The sequence below is a fragment of the Pseudochaenichthys georgianus genome, chromosome 4 (genome assembly GCF_902827115.2).
Source record: "Pseudochaenichthys georgianus chromosome 4, fPseGeo1.2, whole genome shotgun sequence".
Taxonomy (NCBI): Eukaryota; Metazoa; Chordata; class Actinopteri; order Perciformes; family Channichthyidae; genus Pseudochaenichthys; species Pseudochaenichthys georgianus.
In genome coordinates, this window is record NC_047506.1 from 4,793,381 (window position 1) to 4,813,876 (window position 20,496).

At 42.8% G+C, this 20,496-nt stretch overlaps 1 protein-coding gene across 1 annotated transcript in view; it reads right to left on the reverse strand.

The window, feature by feature from the left end:
* Window positions 1-1,531: 1,531 nt before the first annotated feature.
* Window positions 1,532-20,496, reverse strand: part of trabd2b (TraB domain containing 2B) — a 92,802-nt gene continuing 73,837 nt past the window's right edge. Inside the window, exons 5-7 of the mRNA XM_034080558.1 lie at window positions 11,344-11,440; window positions 3,328-3,594; window positions 1,532-2,674 (exon numbers count right to left, since the gene is read on the reverse strand). Of these exons, the coding sequence (XP_033936449.1) occupies window positions 2,431-2,674; window positions 3,328-3,594; window positions 11,344-11,440 (608 nt within the window). The 3' untranslated portion in view covers window positions 1,532-2,430. The remainder of the gene's footprint in view (window positions 2,675-3,327; window positions 3,595-11,343; window positions 11,441-20,496) is intronic.

Here is a 20,496-nt window from a genome sequence, read left to right on the forward strand (position 1 = left end):
TGATTCTGGTGTTATGTTGCATTACTCTGATAGGCACTTGTCTCATGCAACTATAGTAGTTCAGGGGTGTCCAAACTAGGACCATTTTGAATCGGCGCTCAGCAAATTAAAAAAGTATAATGACTTAAAGGTGGGGTAGGTAAGTTTGAGAAACCGGCTCGAGATCGCTAGAATTTGAAAATACACAACTGTAGAAAATCTGCCACTTCCTCACAGAGCCCCTCCTCCAACACACACGAACGCGCATGACCAATGAGGGCACGAGATAAGTTTGTGCCCCGATGGAAGGCTGACAGGCAGGTAGGCCATCCAATCCGTTTAGCCGGCCCGGCTGTACTTGTTACAGTATTACGGCTTCTACAGATGACATTTTGTTATGGATTTTTTGTCAAAGCACTTCAGATATTCATTGCTATCGGGATGTTAAGAGCATTCCATGGAATATAACAAAAAATGTATCTCGAGCCGGTTTCTGAAACTTACCTACCCCACCTTTAAGCATATAAACGTCTGCTTGTCTTATATTGTGCTTCTTAAATATAAATGTTCAAATAGATTACAGTATTCATGTGTTAATAAGCCCACTTTTCAAATAAATTCAGTCCATTCAAGTTGAAAACAAAAGTTGATAATAAAAAAGCCCAATAAATAACTTATTTTCATAACAAGCTTGAAATCGACCCTTCCTATTTCCTCTTATTTAAGCAATCCGAGGCTCCTGTTTTAAGGAATGAGCTGCCAACAAAGTGAAAGAAACCTTATGGAGAGCAGTGATCAGTGATATAGGCAGTTTTCAAGTATCAAGAATAGTTGACCTACATTGGATTGATTTTTGCAACTTTTAACTGAACTTAATATACCTCTAGTGAGTGGCCCAGCCCTTTGTATATTTGTCTGTATGTGTAGTAGATTATTTAAATGAAGTGTTTCCCTGTTTGGCCAGCAGGTGGCAGACTGAGATCACATGTTGTCTCTTTCCCCCCTTATGGTCTGCTCAGTTATGTTTTCAGTATAATATGTGTGTGTGTGTACACTGTAATCAAAGATTCTTAACCGCATTGCATTTACTCTTTTCAATACACTAAGTGTTAAAGAAAGCATGACACAGGTTAAGCTTTGTCATCTGCCAACTTGTCACATACACACGTCAGTAAATGTAGCCTAATTGTTACCACATTAATTCATGGTTTCATGAATATGCATGGTGCTTAATAATCAAGAAATGACGTCACTAACTTCATCCAAGTTGATCTTACAGTGATTATTAAATATAGCCAATGTAATAATTCACATATGACATATTACATAAATACATTCATATAGGAATATGAATGTATTTTTTGCTGGCTGTCTTTCGGAGGCTGTTCATTGTATTTCATTCAGTTTTTTCTCCAATGTCTGGCCGTGAAAGTCAAACCCAAATGATGTGCCAACCGGGATCAAAAAGAAATCTTTCAACAATTATTCGTTTTCAAAGTTTATTTTTACATTTATCTTCAAAAAAAGCATGAAAATATACTCTTTTCTTCCAGAAATAATAAATATACAATATTTCTTTATGAACAAAATGCACAATTTACAAAAAAAGTGGCAACTGAGTGCTCCACCTCCTACACAGTACTGTTTAACTCTATGCATTCAACTCATTTACCACAGAGTTATAAAAACTGTTAGTATGTCCTACTCTCAATATTAAGAAACAGTTGGTCTTATTCTATACAGTATTACAATTTTAGTAGATGGAAAGTTCCACCAGGGCTGGGCAACATGAAGACAAATCACATATCCCAATATGTATAACCAAATACCTTGATATCGGTATCCTTATTTTATTTTAGGGTTGAAATTTGATGCTTTCTCAAAATAGTACACAATGATAATTTGGACAAATGATCATCAGTGCAGTGGATTTAATGTCCGAGTAGGAAGACGTGCTGAAATAACCTGGTACATTCAGAAAAGCACTCCCCCTATATGTAATGCAGCCTTTAAAACCAGGAAAACACAACACTTTTATTATGTTATCCAAAATCTAAGAAGATTTCTAGTCTCATTTCCCAACACTGATATATTACCCAGCCCTCTGTTCCACCACACAACTTCTTAAAACATGTTTTCATTGTGTTATGTGTTTGTTATTGTACCATAATACTTTATTGAGGTTTGCAAACTCCAACACAGTCCATCGGTTGCTTGGCTGAGAGCTTATTCTGCACATTTGGAGACTTGTAAAGTTCGTAAAGTCTTCTTCAGGCTGTATCTGTTCCCTCGCTGTGGGTGGAGGCCGACAGCAGGACTGTTCCTCCATCTCTCTTCCTGCATGTGAGATGCTCATTCCTTGTTTATCAGGTACATTCCACTGCTCTGGTATGGAAGAAGGCAGCAGTGTGTGTGTGTGTGTGTTTAGATACCGCTGTGTTGTCTCCTCGGTCAGGAGGTGAGCAGCATGTGTGATAACAGCCAGGCTAAAAGACACGATGGTGTGAGCGCGCTGTGCACGGAGGCTGACTGAGCAGAGCGGGGGTTTGGGGGGGGAGAGGAGGAGGGGGAGGCAGGGTCAGGGTGTTCCCCTGTGACGGAGCTCTCTGTTCGCCTGTGCTGCTCCTGGTGGGTGAGAGGAGGCTCCACGGTCACATAGCCGTTCACTATCCTCACACTGGGGGGAGGGGTGGTGCTGCAGGAGGGAGGAGGACACAAGATAATAGGGGTTTAGCTTCTTTGGTGATCAATCAACACAAATATATCATTTTGATAATGTACATTTTAAATCTTTAAAGCAAACAATGCTTTAGTTTTTCTCCAATGTGAATACCTTATAGCTGAACTTATGGTCAGAATCTTTTACAAAAAGGCGTTGAGTCAAGTGCTCTTACATTTTGACGCTTTTTTTCCTCGAATGTCCAATTCAGTTTAACAATAATAAGAATGTTTTACTTCATATTTTAGTTCACTCGGTCAACAAAACCAGATTACTTTTTATAAAATTGTATTATGCAGTTTGTCAACATTACATCATATACACTTTTTATTTATTACTTTATTTTTAGTTAATTTAATTTAATTTTAATTGTCATTTTGAGCAATCGCAAACATTTCCTTTGAGATTATTGAATTTCGTCTTATGTCACATTTTATTGTATAAGATGTTATCAAATCATGATACACTTCCAAAAAACAACCTCATACAATAGTAGAGCTGAAAACCAATATAGTGAAGAAATGAAACCTAGTCTAAAGCTTCTCAAACACGGCGACACATTTATCATACTTAAGACAGAAAAGAAAAAAGACATAAAATAGCACGAGAGATGATCGTAGATATCTCACCTGTCCCCGATGCGCACCCACAGGTCACTGAAGAGGCGGGGCCTCCCGTGGCCTCTGTGAGTTTTGCGAGGCCGTTTGTGTCGTCCGAACTCCTCCAGCTGGCTCAGGCTGTCGGGAAGCAGGATGTGAGGCAGCTCCTCCCCCCCGAGGCCCGGCATGTCCTCTGGGTCCTCCAGCTCCTGCTCCGTGTCGGGGGAACCGGTCATCCAGCTGTCGGTAGACGTGGTGCTGGGGTCCGTGCCTTCAGAGTCTTCAGCTGGTTTACTCCTGGAGGAGGAAAGATTCAAAGGCTTTACTGTCATGTTCACATTGGCTAGAGCAGGGGTGTCCAAACTTTTTTCACAGAGGGCCACATACAGAAAAATATACGAAGGGCTGGACCACTCACTAGAGGTATATTGCCTCATAGGTTCAGTTATAAGTTAGCAAAATCAATCAAATGTAAGTCAATTATGCTTGATACCTGATGATGCCTTAAAGGTCCCATGACATGGCCTTTTCTACTGATCATAATTCCATTGTTGAGGTCTACTAGAATAGATTTACATTGTTCCAAACTCACGTTGGTTTCTCATACAGCATCTCTGTATAGTATGTGTATTCACTCTCTGTCCTAAACGGCTTGTTGGAGCTCCTGCCCCCCCCTCCCTATGAGCCCACTGTGCTCTCATTGGTCAGCTCGCCCACTCTGTTCTGATGAGTCCACCACCGTTACAGCGGAACATCAGTGATTATGTGTTGCAATGGCGTTAGCAACCAGAAAATGACAAACAGATGAGAATGCTGCATGGGGTCTGGGTGCCGTGTTGGCGGGACGTTGCGGGGCTCGCTGCTCCGCCCTTTGAGGCTCGAGGAGCGGACAGTGTGAGCTGGGTTACTGGTGTCGTTTCCTGGTTGCTGCGTGGGATCTGCGAGACAGCGAGACACCGCGGAACTCAGCCTGAGCATACTATGTGTGTTTTCATTTCATTTCAAACCTTTATTTATACAGTTACAGTTTATTATAGTTATTTAATAAGGTGGCCTCCCCTCCTTTTAGCAAAGGCAGGACATATGCTGACTTCCACAATTTTGGAATTGTGTTAGTGCTGAGGGAGAGGTTAAAAAGAGTAGTGAGAGGTGGAGCAATACAATCTGCAGCTATCTTTAAAAAGAAAGGTTCTACGTTGTCCGGACCAGCCGGTTTCTTAGGATCTAGCTTGGTTAAAGCTTCACGAACTAAATCAACAGTAAAAGGGGTAAAACTAAAATGGTTTTCCAACACACGTTTTTCAGAGTCACAGACACAGACTGTAGTGTTCACAGAAGCAGAGTTAGTGACAGAATCAAATAGAGAACCACAGGACACAAAATGCTCATTAAAGCAATTTAGCATAGTAGCCCTGTCCGATATAGAGCCAGATGCTGTGGTAAGGCACGGAGGTAGCTCATTACGGATATCGCCGGTGGATAACGATTTAATGGCTTTCCAAAATTTTCCAGGATTATTCAGATTCTTTGTGGTTACTGACAGATAGTACTTTGATTTAGCACTTTTGATTTGCGATGTGAAGCTATTCCTTAGCTGCCTACAACGCAGCCATTCTACCTCTGAGCCTGATTTCCTAGCCTTTGCCCAGGCCTTGTTTCTCTCATGAAGGAGACTGGACAGCTCAGCAGAAAACCAAGGATACAGCACACAGATCGATTTTACCCCAATCAAAATCAAACAGACCATGCACAAAACCCTGCTCCACAAAATGTTTTTTGTCTCTCTTAATGATAATGCGAGGTTTAACCTTTTGGACCTTAGTGTCCCTAATTGTGGCTACAACACAGTGATCACTCAGATCATTTGCAAATACTCCCACAGATAAGTATTTATGGGGAACATGAGTTAAAATGAGATCAATTAGGGAGGATTTATTAGGGGACTTAATGTTAGGGCGAGTAGGACTGTCCACAATCTGAGTAACATTTAAAGAGACACAAAGGTTTTTAAAATCCTCTGACACTGCAGTTAACCAGTCCCAGTTAAAATCTCCAAGTAGCACTATTTCCTTGTAGTCTAGTTGTGATAAAAGATTAGCTAGTGAAGACAAGGAGTCTTTGACAGCTGAGGGGGGTCTGTAACAGCCCACCACCATGACCTGTTGACCCTTTGCCACTTCTATATTTATGGCTAAAAATTCAAATTGCTTACTCATAGATTTGGAAACTAATGTGGTTACACTGAACTTATTCTTAACATAAATGGCAAAGCCACCACCTTTATTAGGCCGGTCGGTACGATACACATTAAAACCATTTAAGGCAATGTCAGAGGCCAAAATAGATTTGTTTAGCCATGTTTCTGATAAAACAAAGACGTCAGCGTCAGTCGAGCTCGCCCAGATACGGACAAAATCTAGTTTAGCTAACAGACTGCGCACATTCAAGTGGATGAAACCCAACCCAGACCTAGCTTTAAAATCAGCAGGAGTAGCGATCTGACTACTACTACTGGGCGGACCAGGGTTAGGTTGTACATTTCCTGACAGTAATAACAACAACAAAACCAGGCATCCTTTCCTCTTAAACGACACACATACATTGTCATCTAATTTAGAAACACCGGAAAAGTCTGCGAGAGTGTGATTTGAGCTTAAGAAGCAGTCCTGAAGAACCATCATCGCAGGAAAACAAAAAAGACAAACATATTTTGTCGAGCAGATTGTCTGTGCTAAGGCAACCGGTAATTGATTGAGCAACACATCCGAACCTTTGCAGGGGAAGCCCACTGCGGGTGGCAGAACAGACCTGAATCCAGTAGACTTCTCAGAATGACTAGAGATCTACTCATAGTCCAAAACAGTTAACAGGCACAGCAGAATCCCGATATGGGCCATTTTCCCAGACCAGCACACAGTATCCGCGATGTTCCTGGAGCAAAATCAGCACAGCAGAAAAGGACAGGCGAAAACAGCAGCGTGGAAGCGCTCCGGTCCCTCCGTGGTATCCCCGAGGTGAAAGCAGGCCTCTGCAACAGCAGAACCAGGACAGGTGGAAAGCAGGCCCCAGCGGTGGTAAAATCCTCCTCCGTACAGCAGCACACGCCCGGTGGAAGCAGGCCAAGCCCGAAGCGTGGATCCACTCCGTCTCTCCGCGACGACTCCGGGGTAAAAACCTCTCCAGTACAGCCGTATTCTACAGGTGGGAGCAGGCCTCCGTAGATCGCAGAAAGCAGGCAGCAACAGGTGGAGCCGCTCCGTCTCTTCGCGACGAGCAGGCCTCCGTAAATCGCAGATCGCATGCAGCAACAGGTGGAGCCGTCTCCGGAGGAAAAAGTGCGGAAACCCGCGGAGCCGTGGCTGAGAAAATATAAGGCTGAGTGAGTGTGTGTGAGGAGCTGTTACGTCACTATAGTCGTCACGTCACTGTACTCGGGAAGAAAAAAAGGGGGGAAAAAGATCTCCAACGAGGCGTTCTGGGGCAGCATAGACAGGTATTATCTGTGTTAGAGTTTTACTCGCTACAGGGTGTACTTTGAGGGTTTGTGACTCTGCAGACCGAACTTTACATGCATAAAAAGCTACATAACACACAAGGGGACGGGTAATAACCAGAAAAGCAATGTATTATCTTTTCAATTTACACACGGCATCTATTGCACGTCTGTCCGTCCTGGGAGAGGGATCCCTCCTCTGTTGCTCTCCCTGAGGTTTCTCCCATTTTTCCCTTTAAACTGGGTTTTCTTTGGAAGTTTTTCCTTGTACGATGTGAGGGTCTAAGGACAGAGGGTGTCGTATTGTCATACTGATATTCTGTACACACTGTGAAGACCACTGAGACAAATGTAACATTTGTGATATTGGGCTATATAAATAAACATTGATTGATTGATTGATTGAAAAGCATGACATGGGACCTTTAAGAAAAAAACAGCATACATCCCAGCTCTCTAGGGTTTACTTTATTTTGTTGGCAGCTCTTCCCTCAAAACAGAAGCCTCAGATTGCTTATAATAATATGAAGGGTCTATTTCAAGCTTGTTAGGTAAATAAGTTATTGGTCCTTTTTTTAACTAAGATTTGTTAGAAAATGTTCTCAACTTTAATTGACAGAATTTATTTGAAAAGTGGGTTTATTAATACATGATTACTACCGTGTAATACATTTTTACCTATATATTTAAGAAGTACAATATAAGACGGGCCGTCTTTGGTCCCCGGGCCGTAGTTTGGACACCCTTGGGCCTGAGTGTAGTTTTGCTAATGATAATCGGAAGTCCTAGGCTCCTTCAACAACGCAACATCCAATATAGAGTGTATGGTGGTGCAGGGATGAGGCATTTCTGTAGGCTGACCCAGAAGTTAACACCACACTGGTTCCCTCGACAAAAAGCCAATGGGATTTGTTTCCATTGCATTATCGATTAACGCAGAACATAAGCTCTGTAGCAAACACATGTTTATGATGCTTGCAAGTTTTATTCAACAGGATAATCTCCTTATATTTACCTGAAACCAGAAGTTAGGGTTGAACCTGTTAAGCCCCGAGCCTGTTTTCCAGGTCTCAGGCTCGAACATGACATGCCCAGAACAAATGACTATATCTCTTTTTTCACAAAGCAGTGATAAACCTGTGAGTTGGATGTAGAAAAGTCAGAATCAATATAGATTTTTTTACATTTTAAAGTAAATTCAGATTGAACATAGTAAAACATTTAAAATTATAGTGTCCGTCCAAAAAAAAAAACATTACTTATAGTGAAAACCACCCTTGAATGATGGGATAGTAGACTAAAAGCTTTAGGAATCCAAACTATAACATATAATAAGTACCCCGTATCAAGATTGATGCAAAACAAATTACATTTGACCTTTTTAGAGAGGTTTAGCAAAAACAAAACACTTCTGGGGTCATTTGGGTGGATTTTCCATATCATAACTACCTGCATGCCGTCATTAACACTAACGTAAAGGTGGATGTGTTCTAATTACGTTAATTGGTCATTTCTGCACCATTCAATACTTTACACAAAATAGTGTCGGAGACATAATGATGTAAGTAAATTGAGAGTAAAAAGTAAAACGGTAGAATCAATTCAATAAACTGTAATAATATACAAATAAGTGGATATGTTAAATAAATAGATGAACAGTGTCTTAAATATATGTGAGCGGTCAAACTTCAAAGAGTTTTATGAATTCTTATGTCGCATGTATTGATTCACTTTATACTCAGAAAAGCCCACTTAGTAACTTTGGACCAAATGTATCACTGACACCTTTGACTTATAGAGGGTACATCACATTTTGTGAGTCTGTAATTCAAACCGTTTCACTTTTCAAATGTTATTGTTTGTGGTTTCTGGCCAACATTGCTTTTCCCTTAACATGTCTTGACTTCAATCAAGGACACGAGCACCCCAAAGGACGCCTTTCCCTATAAACCCTCCCCCTGAGTGGCAGAAATCCCCTGCAGCCAACATTAGAGGAAGTTGTAACTCCTTTGGCCGTACTGTTGCTTCAAAACTGACATCTGCACGGAGCAGACCACCCAGAATCCCCGGCCTCTCCTCAAAAACGTTTGCCACGCTCCTCCGTCCTCCAGTTACTCATACTTTCTCCTCTCCTGTTCTTTTCCTGTCAATGTGGCTCGCATATGACTTTGTGTTTCAAGGTAGGTCAACAAAAAGAGCCTGAACACATCATCTAATAGTCTGTTTGCCACATCGTAAAAACGTACTCGTGCACCCGGAAATGTTGAGTACCCCAAAGTTTTATGTTAGAAATGTATAGAATAGCTCCCAAGCTCATAGAAACTGCCGGATGCTAACTTGCATATGTTGGGCAATTTGCACAATTAGCATAAGTTGCATTTTTAGCATTAACTATCATATGCAGACAATAGTTACAAATTGGCATGGCCGATTTCGATTGATTACACATCCTCAATATACCTCAAAAACCACACCAAGACTTTTTTACGTACTATAGATTTCTAACAAAAAACTTTGGAGTACTCCACATTTCCAGGTTCACACTGCTGGCAAGTCGACTATAAGGGAAACAAATAGTCTGAAACAAGTCAATAATCCTCTTATTCTCGTGCCCAACTTTGACCTAATATGATGGATTGCAGGATGGATCTAACTCAAGGTCTCCTCGGCTCTCTCATAATTTCTCACTTTGTCCCTCTGGTCATCATAAATTCAAAGTCTGCACTTCGACTTCCACAGACATGAACCCCCCCCTCGGTCGGGGTGATGATAGCTGCCTGCAGGCCTGCGGTCAAGCTTCTGTGGAGCCAAGCCCACCTCCACCTTTCTCCGCCTGTCAGTCGTACGATCGCTCTTTCAAACCTCCTGCCTATTGGTCCGAAACACTCAAAGTCTGAGTCTTCCCCAAACACCTCTCGCTCCGTGGTGTTGCTCCTGGTCTGTCATGTCACCCTTGTATCAGGAAGCTAAAAGTGTCCGTGCACAGTGTGGTTGTGTGTGAGTGTTTTGCGACCGCAGTAAGTCAGTCCACTTGTCAGCTTTCAAACCGCCGGCTAAAACGGAGCGGTGGGAGATAGAGGAGCTGCGTTTAAAGCTGTGCAGGGTGAAATCACAGCTGGCTGGATGTGTGGGGGTGTGTTTACTGTTTTAAAGAGGGCGCCCCTTGTTGTTTCCAATTTCACCCTGATTCAAGTGGCTTTGGCTGCTAGTTTATGGGCCCATGGATAAACCTCGTAAGAGTGGAGCTGCTCTTTGCCAAGGAATGGGATCACACACACACACATATTAAGAGCGTTTGTGGAAGGGTTTTTGTGCAAAAATGTTCCGTGACTCCCGTGCTAGTTTGAGTGTGTGTTAAACCCTCCTTGGCACCGTGCATTCCTCCACTCACCCTGCAAACACACACTTACATGCTTAAGTGTGTGTTTGTGTTGACCCTGGTACCAGTGGCTGCTGAGAACAGGCAGAACCACCCCTGGCAGCTCGCCCTCTGGCAGGCGAGAGGAAGGTGAGGGAGTTGAGGAAGTATCAAAGGATTCCTGCGTCGCTTAGCTTTATATGTTACAGAGCACTGGTCTGCGCTTCACTTTAATAAATCTACCGCGGTGAAATAGCTCGATTCCACAGAGAACTAGACGGATGTGGACCGGCTGAGTTGATGGATGTCCACATATATCTGCACGCCTGCCAAGAACTAAGAGTGCACACATGCTCTGATTCACAATCCATATTGCATTATGGGTGTGATGGTAGCGCAAAACACCCCCTGCTTTTGTCTTTATCTTGTCAGAATCAAAGTGAAACGTTACTGATTGCAACATTTAAAACCTTATCAGATTCAGTATTGTCAAACAGTCACTGTTGGTTTTGCATCAGATGTGTTTAGTTAGTAACCCAAGCATTTATCATTTTTTCCTGACTTTGTAAAGCAGAATATTTGTTTCTTTGTAACCATAGCTATTTAATCAAATGACACTCAAATGGGGGTACGCAGACCCCTAGGGGCATGTTGGGGTACTGCAGGGGGTACGTGAGATGTATTTTATGTTAATGGAGAAAAAAAACATAATTAATGCATTTACACAAACTACTAATAGTAGATTAACTACTTTATTCAAAGGTTTACAGAAACTCTGGATAATAAAATGGGAACAATAAACGGGGTGCTCTCTTTTCCTCTCCCTCTCACTGACCTGTAATGAGTGACCCGACAGTAAAGAATACATATATGTATAACTAGTTTAGCTAGTTCCAGAGTAGATGAACTAGCTAAGTGTGTTAGGTCTAACTCGTGTGTATTTTGGTCCGCAGCGGAGCTGGGATCATGCAGAGCTGCGTGTTCTCCGTCAGCAGCAGCTAATCTGATCTCTCTCTCATGTCCGGTTAGACTTCACTCGCGTTTATGTCCAAATCTAAACTGCACCTCTTTATATAGGCATTTTTTCCCTAACAAATAATTGTTGCGCTGCTCAGAGGGTACTTGGCTGAATCTTTTTTTTAAAGGGGGTACATTATTGAAAAAAGTTTGAGAACCACTGGTTTAGCTGACTCACCCTGTGTCTGGCTCTGGGTGGTCAGGATGCACGTGGACGATCTCATAGCCCTCCTGCCTCAGGAGCTCCAGCACGCTGTGGTTCCCCAGGAAGTGACCTAGTCGTCAAAAAGACAAAAGAAAATAATTTGAGATATAAGTGAAGTTTGTTTGCTGAGCATGCATGTTGTCTGTAAGAATACATATAACCTGGAAAAAACGTTTTGATGCTCACAACAGCTTAACATTGCGTGCATAATCAACATCTAATATTGAGTAAACCTCCCCCACCAAAACAACACATCTAAGGGCTAGGCAATTCATCTATACAGTATTGATATCATGATATAACACTATTGCTTCAGTACAGGAACATCATGATCTTAGTCATTATAGCTACATTATTGATGATTATGTATCAACATGCTAATGTTTGAAATGGCTTAAAGCCTCAACAGCACACCCTACAATATCGTCATGATATACATTTTGAGGTATTTGTTCAAATATATTGTGATATATGATTTTCTTCATACCTCTCAGCCCTAATTTATTCGTCCGATATTTACATATTATACCAGTTATCCTGCGGTATGATTGTGAACTATCTGTGAGATGACAGACTGTGTAAATGAAAGCTTGCCTGGGTCCACTTGTTGCTCTCTAATGACCCCGCACTGTCAGCACTCAGCCTCTGTCCTCCACCTTGTATATGAGTCATCAGACCAACATCAAACATGCGGCCCGGCCCCACGCTGATAAAAGTTTCTTTATTTCCCCCAGCCGATAATCCTGCATGTCACTCAACTCAGCAATAAGTTGTAATGTAGCCTGACATCACCTCCACCACACACACACACACACACACACACACACACACACACACACACACACACACACACACACACACACACACACACACACACACACACACACACACACACACACACACACACACACACACACACACACACACACACACACACACACACACACACACACACACACACACACACACACACACACACACACACACACACACACACACACACACTCGACAGAAGAATTCATATTTGTGCACATGCAAAAACGTCCAGGAATTCACACACACACCTCGTTTCTCTCCCGCAGCTTATTAACAACACGTTGACAATATTGGAGCCTCTTATACTCTCTTTGTGTCAGGGCCTTCTGCTCCCACTCAGCTCCTCACCCCCCGCCAATTGTATCATTATAATGTTCCTGATCATTCCTGAGAGTCAGAGAAAGAGGCACGCGGTGTTACACTTTCTTGGCAGCCGAGTTCAAAGGCAGCGCTGGGAGAGGCTGCGGAGAGAGAGGAGGCTTCTAACAACAGAGTGTCGGCGAGATCACATGGGATTACACCGAGGGGGGGGGGAGCTTTTGTCTGGGTGAAGGTGTGTGAGTGAGTGTTTTCTTGCTTTGTCATACCTATGCAGACTTTATAACAAGTGCAGAAGTGAGGACTGGGTACTTGAACTGAAATGTAGGTTTAGGGAAAAAACAATTCAGCTGAGAATCAAGATTCTAAATAATAATGATTTAGGTACCGCTGTGCAGTGATCCCACACCACACACCGTTATTTCAATAATTGGCGTTTAATTGTTTAGAAAAATCATGCAAATTCAAGCCTTTCTGTACTTTTGAAATTGCCAAACATTTGAAAATATGTAAATGCAGATACACGATGTACTTATTGCTTACCGCGTTTACCTCCGCTACTAGCTTGCACCGTTTCATTCTGCTGTTATCTGATTGGTTGCTCATTGAGGTCAGCGGTAAGTGAGTTGAAATATGTAGTGCTGTTCGAGCAGTGCAAAGGCCGAGTGAGGCTTCTGCCTCGTCAGCGTTACCACTCTCCATAGAAACGAAACAGCAACGTCAGCGCAGAGCCATTTTACCGTGTCATTTGAATGCACCCCCTTTAGCAAGTCTGCTAACAGATAGCATATTTGGCAAAGTAATGGTAGCTTGTTGTTGATGCCATGCTTATGGAAGAACTGCAAACAATGTCCTCCACGGTGGATTTATGTTAAAATATAATAGTACCACTTACTACCTTTGAATACTACCAATTCCTCTCTTACATTCTTCTGTTTTCTTTCATCCCTTTCTCCTAATGTGGGGGCCAGACTCAGCTCTTCAGTGACCGCATGCTGACAGATTCAACCTCCTCATATCTGTGTCAAGCAGCTATTTCATTAACTCCTGCAGCCGGGGGCGGAGCGAGCCCCTCGGCCGGTGTGAGGGCAGGCTGCATGTTTCATGTGCTGACTCCACTTCCTCCACTCGGCTGTTTTGCATAACGCACTCAGACAGAGCAGTGAGTGTTTGTTTGCATGATGGAATTGTAGTTTTCCTTCAGTGCCTGCAGACGACCACATGCTTTTCATTTCTCGGACACACCTGTTGTAAATCTGACGTTTTAAATCGGCTTTAAATTACATTCAATCGGCTCAGGATCCCTTTTTAGTATTTGTTGTTTTCAGGATGCTGTAAACATGCACCTACTCCTTAAACAACTTAATACACACACACACGCACGCACGCACACACACACACACACACACACACCACACACACACACACACACACACACACACACACACAAGCTAATCAAACACTTATGTCTGCAATGGAGGGCTAAACACAGACAAGAATAAAAAGAATAAACTACAAACGTGCACTTACGCACACATGCCGCCCCTCACACACACACACACACACACACACACACACACACACACACACACACACACACACACACACACACACACACACACACACACACACACACACACACACACACACATTTCAGGGTGAAACCACAACGTTTGGTAACTTGTTGTTTGAAATTAAATTGAAGGATTGGACGGTTCCTCTTGATTTGGGACAATTTGTCCAACACACAAATGTTTTTTCCTCCAGATTATGCCTTATGGAAAAAGCTTATTCAGCAGCTTTTTGTCTGACAACATGTGTTTTAGTTTGTTTGTGTGCTTTCGTGGTTCATCCCTGTGTGTGGCTGAGTGACTGGTGCAGATAATAGCTTTTTCCCCACACTTGACTGAGTGGGTTGGAGTGCGTCTGGGAGTCTGGGCTGGTGTGTTTGTTTTCGGTGTATCCAGACGGTAGGCAGTGTGGTGCTTCTGAAGCCTAGGGCGGGCCCAACAATCAGCTGCTCTATCCAGGACGTAATGAGCGCTCCGCTGACTGCTAATCGCTCCCCTGCTGACTGCACTGCTAGTACACTACAAAACATGCTGCTGCAGAGTGTGGGAGGTATTATAGTACTGAGCAAAGTATCCTCGTACAATGGTTCTTACGACATCTTCCGAAAGGGTTTTCCTCTCTCTGCAGTCTCCTGCAAATAACCCTCAACATGTGTCCAATTAAGCTTGTTGCGATCATTAAAAAACGTCTTCACATTTGGTTAGGATAAGGCAAGGAAATGAGTTGGTTTGGATTAACATAACTGTGGATGTGGCAAAGTTAATTCATTATTAAATGAAGTCAACATCTGTGTTAAAATAATAAGTGTTGTTACTTAAGTACAGAAAGTATTTGACAAAACTTGCTGGTTCACAAATATGTGGAATACAAAATAATTGATTTTGTGTGACATACACTCATTTGAGTGCATTACTTTTTACTTTACTAGGGCGGTGGTGGCGAAGTCGATAGGGACTTGTCTTGGCAACTGGAAGGTCACCAGTTCAAGTCCCGGCAAGACCAAGTGCTACCGAGGTGTCCCTGAGCAAGGCACCGTTCCCCACACTGCTCCCCCTGCGCCGTTCAAAATGGCAGCCCACTGCTCCTAACACTAGGATGGGTCAAAGGCAGAGAAACCCACGAGGGATTAATAAAAGTCCATCCATCCATTACTTTTCCTAGCTAACGCAAACAGTCGATGACAGCAGCGTGTAATTACTGTATATATGACATTTTTCACAAGTAACTTGATTTGAGGTGGTGGTGTGAACATCAAGTGTTTTCTACAGGAATGTATTAACAAAAAATGATATTGAAAGAAAAACGACAACAAAAGTGGAACAAGAGGGACGCCATCGACATACTGTTGGTTTTCAAAAACAGACTTAAACACAATTGAAAACATGACTTTAGAAGTCCTCATCCAATTAAAGTTAACACAGAGAAGGCCCTATATTATTTCAAGGATGTAATACTTATTGCTTCCTTGTGCGGCATTGCCATTAGCACATAGTTGTGATGTTCTGCAGATGTGAGCAGTTCCTCTATGTCCAGGATGAATGTTTTTATTGTAATGTTCAGGCACTGACTCAGAGCTCATGGTTAGGGAAACATCGTGGTCTTGATTAAATACTGGAAAAGTGAGACGGGAAGTGTTGACTTACTTCCTAACCTTAACCAAGGAGTCTCTTGCCTAACCCTAACCACACTGCTCCGATGTCAAAGTGTATGCCCACTGACTGTACTTCAGTGCATCAACGGTGTACCAACAATTCAACGGTCTGAGTTTTTGGGTATATTACATTACAATTCCAAAGCGACTTACTGTAAGTAGACGCAACAATGAAGATACAAACTCAAAATAGCAAGTACATTACAGGGTTTTCAGGTATAATAGCTTGACATGCTTTAGCAGTGTGGAAGTGGGACACGGCTTTATCTTGATCATGGTGTAAAACGCAGTCTGCGGAGTGATCTGTGGTTGAGCTGAAGACGGAATCAGCGTCACTTGCGGCAATGTGGCTTAAAACCACTTACAACCACTTTCACATATCACCCAACCCGCTGCTGTCATCGCTCTAATGAAGCAGATATGAATACAATATTTTCTTAGCTAAGAGAGATTCCTTTCTTAGGTAACTTTTTGCAGTGTGTGCTCTACCTTGCAGGGTGTTTCCCCTCCCGCGGTTCCTGAGAGCAGAGTTAATGACCCCGTTACTCCATCCTGATTTCCACTTACAGTAGCGACTCAATGCACTCCACTTCTCCTCTTGTCTGTCCGTGTTTACTGGAGCCACCTCTTGTCTCAGGACTATCTCTTTATCTGTCTGGCTTTCCACACTTAATCATGTCTTTTTAAAGCGGCTGTGCTTCTCTTGTTGCGGCTCTGCCTTCTATCCTCTATTTGTTTTACTTTCTGTCCGTCAGTTTTCCCCCTCATCTAATTTTCCATGCAAGTTGGTGTATGAATTTGTTGCATGGGGCGAAGTTGTTTCATATCTCTCTGGCTGGTCCAAGAACTGAGGCTCACAGGAAGAGAATGATGTTTTCTTTTTCTTTTTCGCTTAAACAAATGTGGTCGCAATTACACCGGGTAAACAATGGGTCAGCTGTTGCGTGCTTGTGGTTTAAAAACATCCCACATGTCTTGAAAGCAGACCACCTCATTCGACAATTGCAATCAGAGCACAAACGTTAAGAAAAAAGAGAAATACAACTTAAAGGTGGGGTAGGTAAGTTTGAGAAACCGGCTCGAGATCGCTAGAATTTGAAAATACACAACCGGAGAAAATATGCCACTTCCTTACAGAGCCCCTCCTCCAACACACACAAACGCGCACATGACCAATGAGGGCACGAGATAAGTTTGTGCCCCGATGGAAGGATGACAGGTAGGTAGGCCATCCAATCGGATTGGTTGTACTTTTTACAGTATTACGGCTTCTACAGATGACATTTTTTTGTGGATTTTTTGTCAAAGCACTTAAGATATTCATTGCTATCGGGATGTTAAGAGCATTCCATGGAATATAACAAAAAGTGTATCTCGAGCCGGTTTCTGAAACTTACCTACCCCACCTGTAAGAGAGGAGAGTAGAAACAGGATGGATATGTAGAAATGCTTGAGGGAGTGAATAGAGGAGTGGAGGGAGGATTGATAGATAGAGAAAAATGTTTGCATTGACGCACATCTTCCACCTGAGTCAGACTGCATGCTGGGAACTGTTACTTTACAGTCCAAGAAAACACAAACGGATAGCCTTCAGGTCATTCGAGCTAAACATGAAAGGGAGATGAGGAAAAAGAGAGAATACAGTGAAGAAGAATAGTGAGGGAACATAAAATCTACTTCACGGTTTTCGATGGGAGGGTTCCTCTTCACATTTGTTTGAAAACGTGTGGGCAGCTGAGGTGATGTGGAAAACTCCTCTCATCCCCATGTGTGTGTGTGTTTGTGTCAAATGATTGACAAATTAAAGGAAAAACTATCAGCGCGGATATGGCTCAGGGGGGAAATGGGCTTCTACCAATTGGAAGGTCATTGTTTGGATCTCAAGCAATCAAAATGTCATTGGGCAAGATATTTAACTCTAACATGGCTCCCATTGGCTGGGTCTGGATCTGGATGAATACTGAGCAGAACCCAGAGGTATCACGCTCAGTGGGGGATGGATGTTCCCCGCTAAATGTCTCTTAACATTTGCCGGAAGCACTCCACGGTTTCTGCGATGACAGCTTCTTCTGGTAGCAAGTTCCACTCTCTGATTGTTCTCGGAAAGAAGGAGTATTTAAGAGTGTCACTAGTTGCGAAAATTCGCTCGAAGTTCAAAGAGTTGGCTTTGCAGGTTGCACTTCTTCTAACTGGCTCTAGGTACATTGATGCATCAAAAGTGTAAGGAATGGGGCGGTGGTGGCCGAAGTCCATAGGGACTTGGCTTGGCAACTGGAAGGTCACCAGTTCAAGTCCCGGAAAGACCAAGTGCTACCGAGGTGTCCCTGAGCAAGGCACCGTTCCCTACACTGCTCCCTGGGCGCCGTACATAATGGCAGCACACTGCTCCTAACACTAGGATGGGTCAAATGCAGAGAAACCGTTTCGTTACATAGTACCTGTACTACGTAGTGACAATAAGTTGAATCTTCTTCATCTTCATCTTCAATGGCTGAGATGTTATGGACAATCTTGAAGAAGAGAACCAAACGAGCCAATCGCTGCCTTTCACTTAGTTCCACATAGTTCAACGGCTTGAGCATTTCTGTGACATTGGTCTATGGCAGTGCTTCTCAAAGTGTGGTCCGCGGACCACTGGTGGTCCGTGAGTATATTGGTAAAATTTCACATTTGAAATAAATAAATGAATTTAAGTTTTCCGCACTCTCACGGGAATATCTCCGCAATGGAGCGAGCTTAAGTTTCATTTTCAATTGCATGATATAGCCCAGCGCAACACCTTCATCACATATGTTGCCACTTGTTTGTACCACTTTCAGGCAATTTGTAATCTGTTCTAGAAAAACGATGTGATTTTGGATATTTGTGGAGTTAGGTGGTCCGCGAGTGTTCTTTTATTGGTTAAGTGGTCCTTGGTATGAAAAAGTTTGAGAAACACTGGTCTATGGTATTGAAGTGTACTGATATGGAGGAGTGATATGGAATGTAATATAACGTATTGTTATGTTGTTGGACCACAATGAGCCACCAGAGCAGATGTAATGCTCCTTTGCATGGCATGAACTTTATTGGAGTTATTTCATAAAATGTTGCCTCATTTAGTGGCGGTGACGGAGAACGCTGCCCACCACGTCACGTAATTGTTTAAGTGACTGTTTGTTTAACCTCAACCCCAAATAGAGATTGTCCAATCATCGCGCAGCAAAGCATTTCATCATTGCAGGACTGATTTGCAATCCTTCCACTTTGAAACGCTATGCATGAGGCTCTAAAAATGTGTTTCAATAGTTCGTAGGGTGATGTAATTTTCACTGGCTTTTTCCAAAAAGTGTAAGGAATAGATAATAATTACAGTGGGTTTGTTCGCTAAATTGTAAGGCAAGGGGCCTTGTCATTAAATGAATACACTTTGTGAGTTGAAGGTTAGTTCTCTTAAGATCATACCGGTTGCCGGCTAGAAATAAGAAGCCTACTTTTTGTACTTACTGTATGCACCAAATAAAAAACTAATTGAAAAAGAAAAATACCTCAGATGTAAATGCTGAATGGCACTGTTATGATTGGAACTACATGACAAAACAAAAGCTTAACTTTCGTAGCATCAAGAACTGAGTGAGACAGAGCTCATGGTTGAGATCCAGTGGATGAAAGGAAACATCATTTTCATCAAATGAAATAATTGATTAGCTCCTCATGTCTTGTATCCAAGTGTCTTCGTTTGTTATGATTCCAATACATTATACAGGTTTTTCCCTTTTAATTTGTTTCCTGTTCTTGTGTTGTTGTCTACTTCTAACAGCGGGAGCACGTGTAGTTGTTTACCTGTGTGGTGAAAGTCTCTCGGATTTATCCACTCTTTCCTTCAACAACACATGAGTAATGCAACAGAGATTTTAATAGGCCCAGCATCACCGCGCCTTGCTGTGCGTTCACATTTTCTAGTTTTACAGTACTGGATCCCTCTATAAATCACTCCGCAGCCTTTGGATTAACAGCCGAGAAGCAACTGCCCACGGCACTTCAGAAATACTTGAACCAATGCCTTGAAAACTCTTTTTAACTTGATGTGTAAATCTAACAAGGCAGGACGGTGAATTCCACCTCTCCATAACTCACACTCATTCCTCATCTCCATAATGACTTCACTTCCTGTGCATGCAGTACGACATCTGTCCGTCTGCCTGCTCCAACACTGAGCTGTCACGAGTGACGGTCTTTTCATTGGCGGTTAATGTCCAAGTTACGGTCGAAGTTCTGCTCAAATACGGAGATCAAGAGAGTTAGAGGGGGGTCCGACTGCTGCCTGCGGTGGGCCTGACACCGGTCCATGTCAGAAAGGCTGGAGGGCGGGCTCCATGTTAGAAGCTTTAAAGTGATTCGAATATTTAGACTGTGTGAGCTTGCTTCTGCAGAAAACCGTCATGGTGGGCAGAGAAAAAGGGAAGAAAGTGGGTAAGGTCTGGAAAACACAGAAGGATGCCGAGAGGGAAAGAGAAATTGGAGAAGAGAAAGGAGTTAAAAGCCCTATTGTGCTTTTTGTGGTTTTCTCTTTAGTGTATTGGGTTATTTAGTTGTCTGAATGTGAATTGTCTGCAAAGGCTAAAATCCCCCCCCCTCCCCTCCCTCCCCTCCCTTCCCCCCCCCTGCCTGAAACACCTCCTTTGTTTACTTCTGTAACATAGTCACTTGTAAAACTTGTGCTTGTTGTGGCCAGAGCTCCAACACATTGTAGTGATGAGCTAAGGGCGGGACATCTCTAAGCGGTTGAC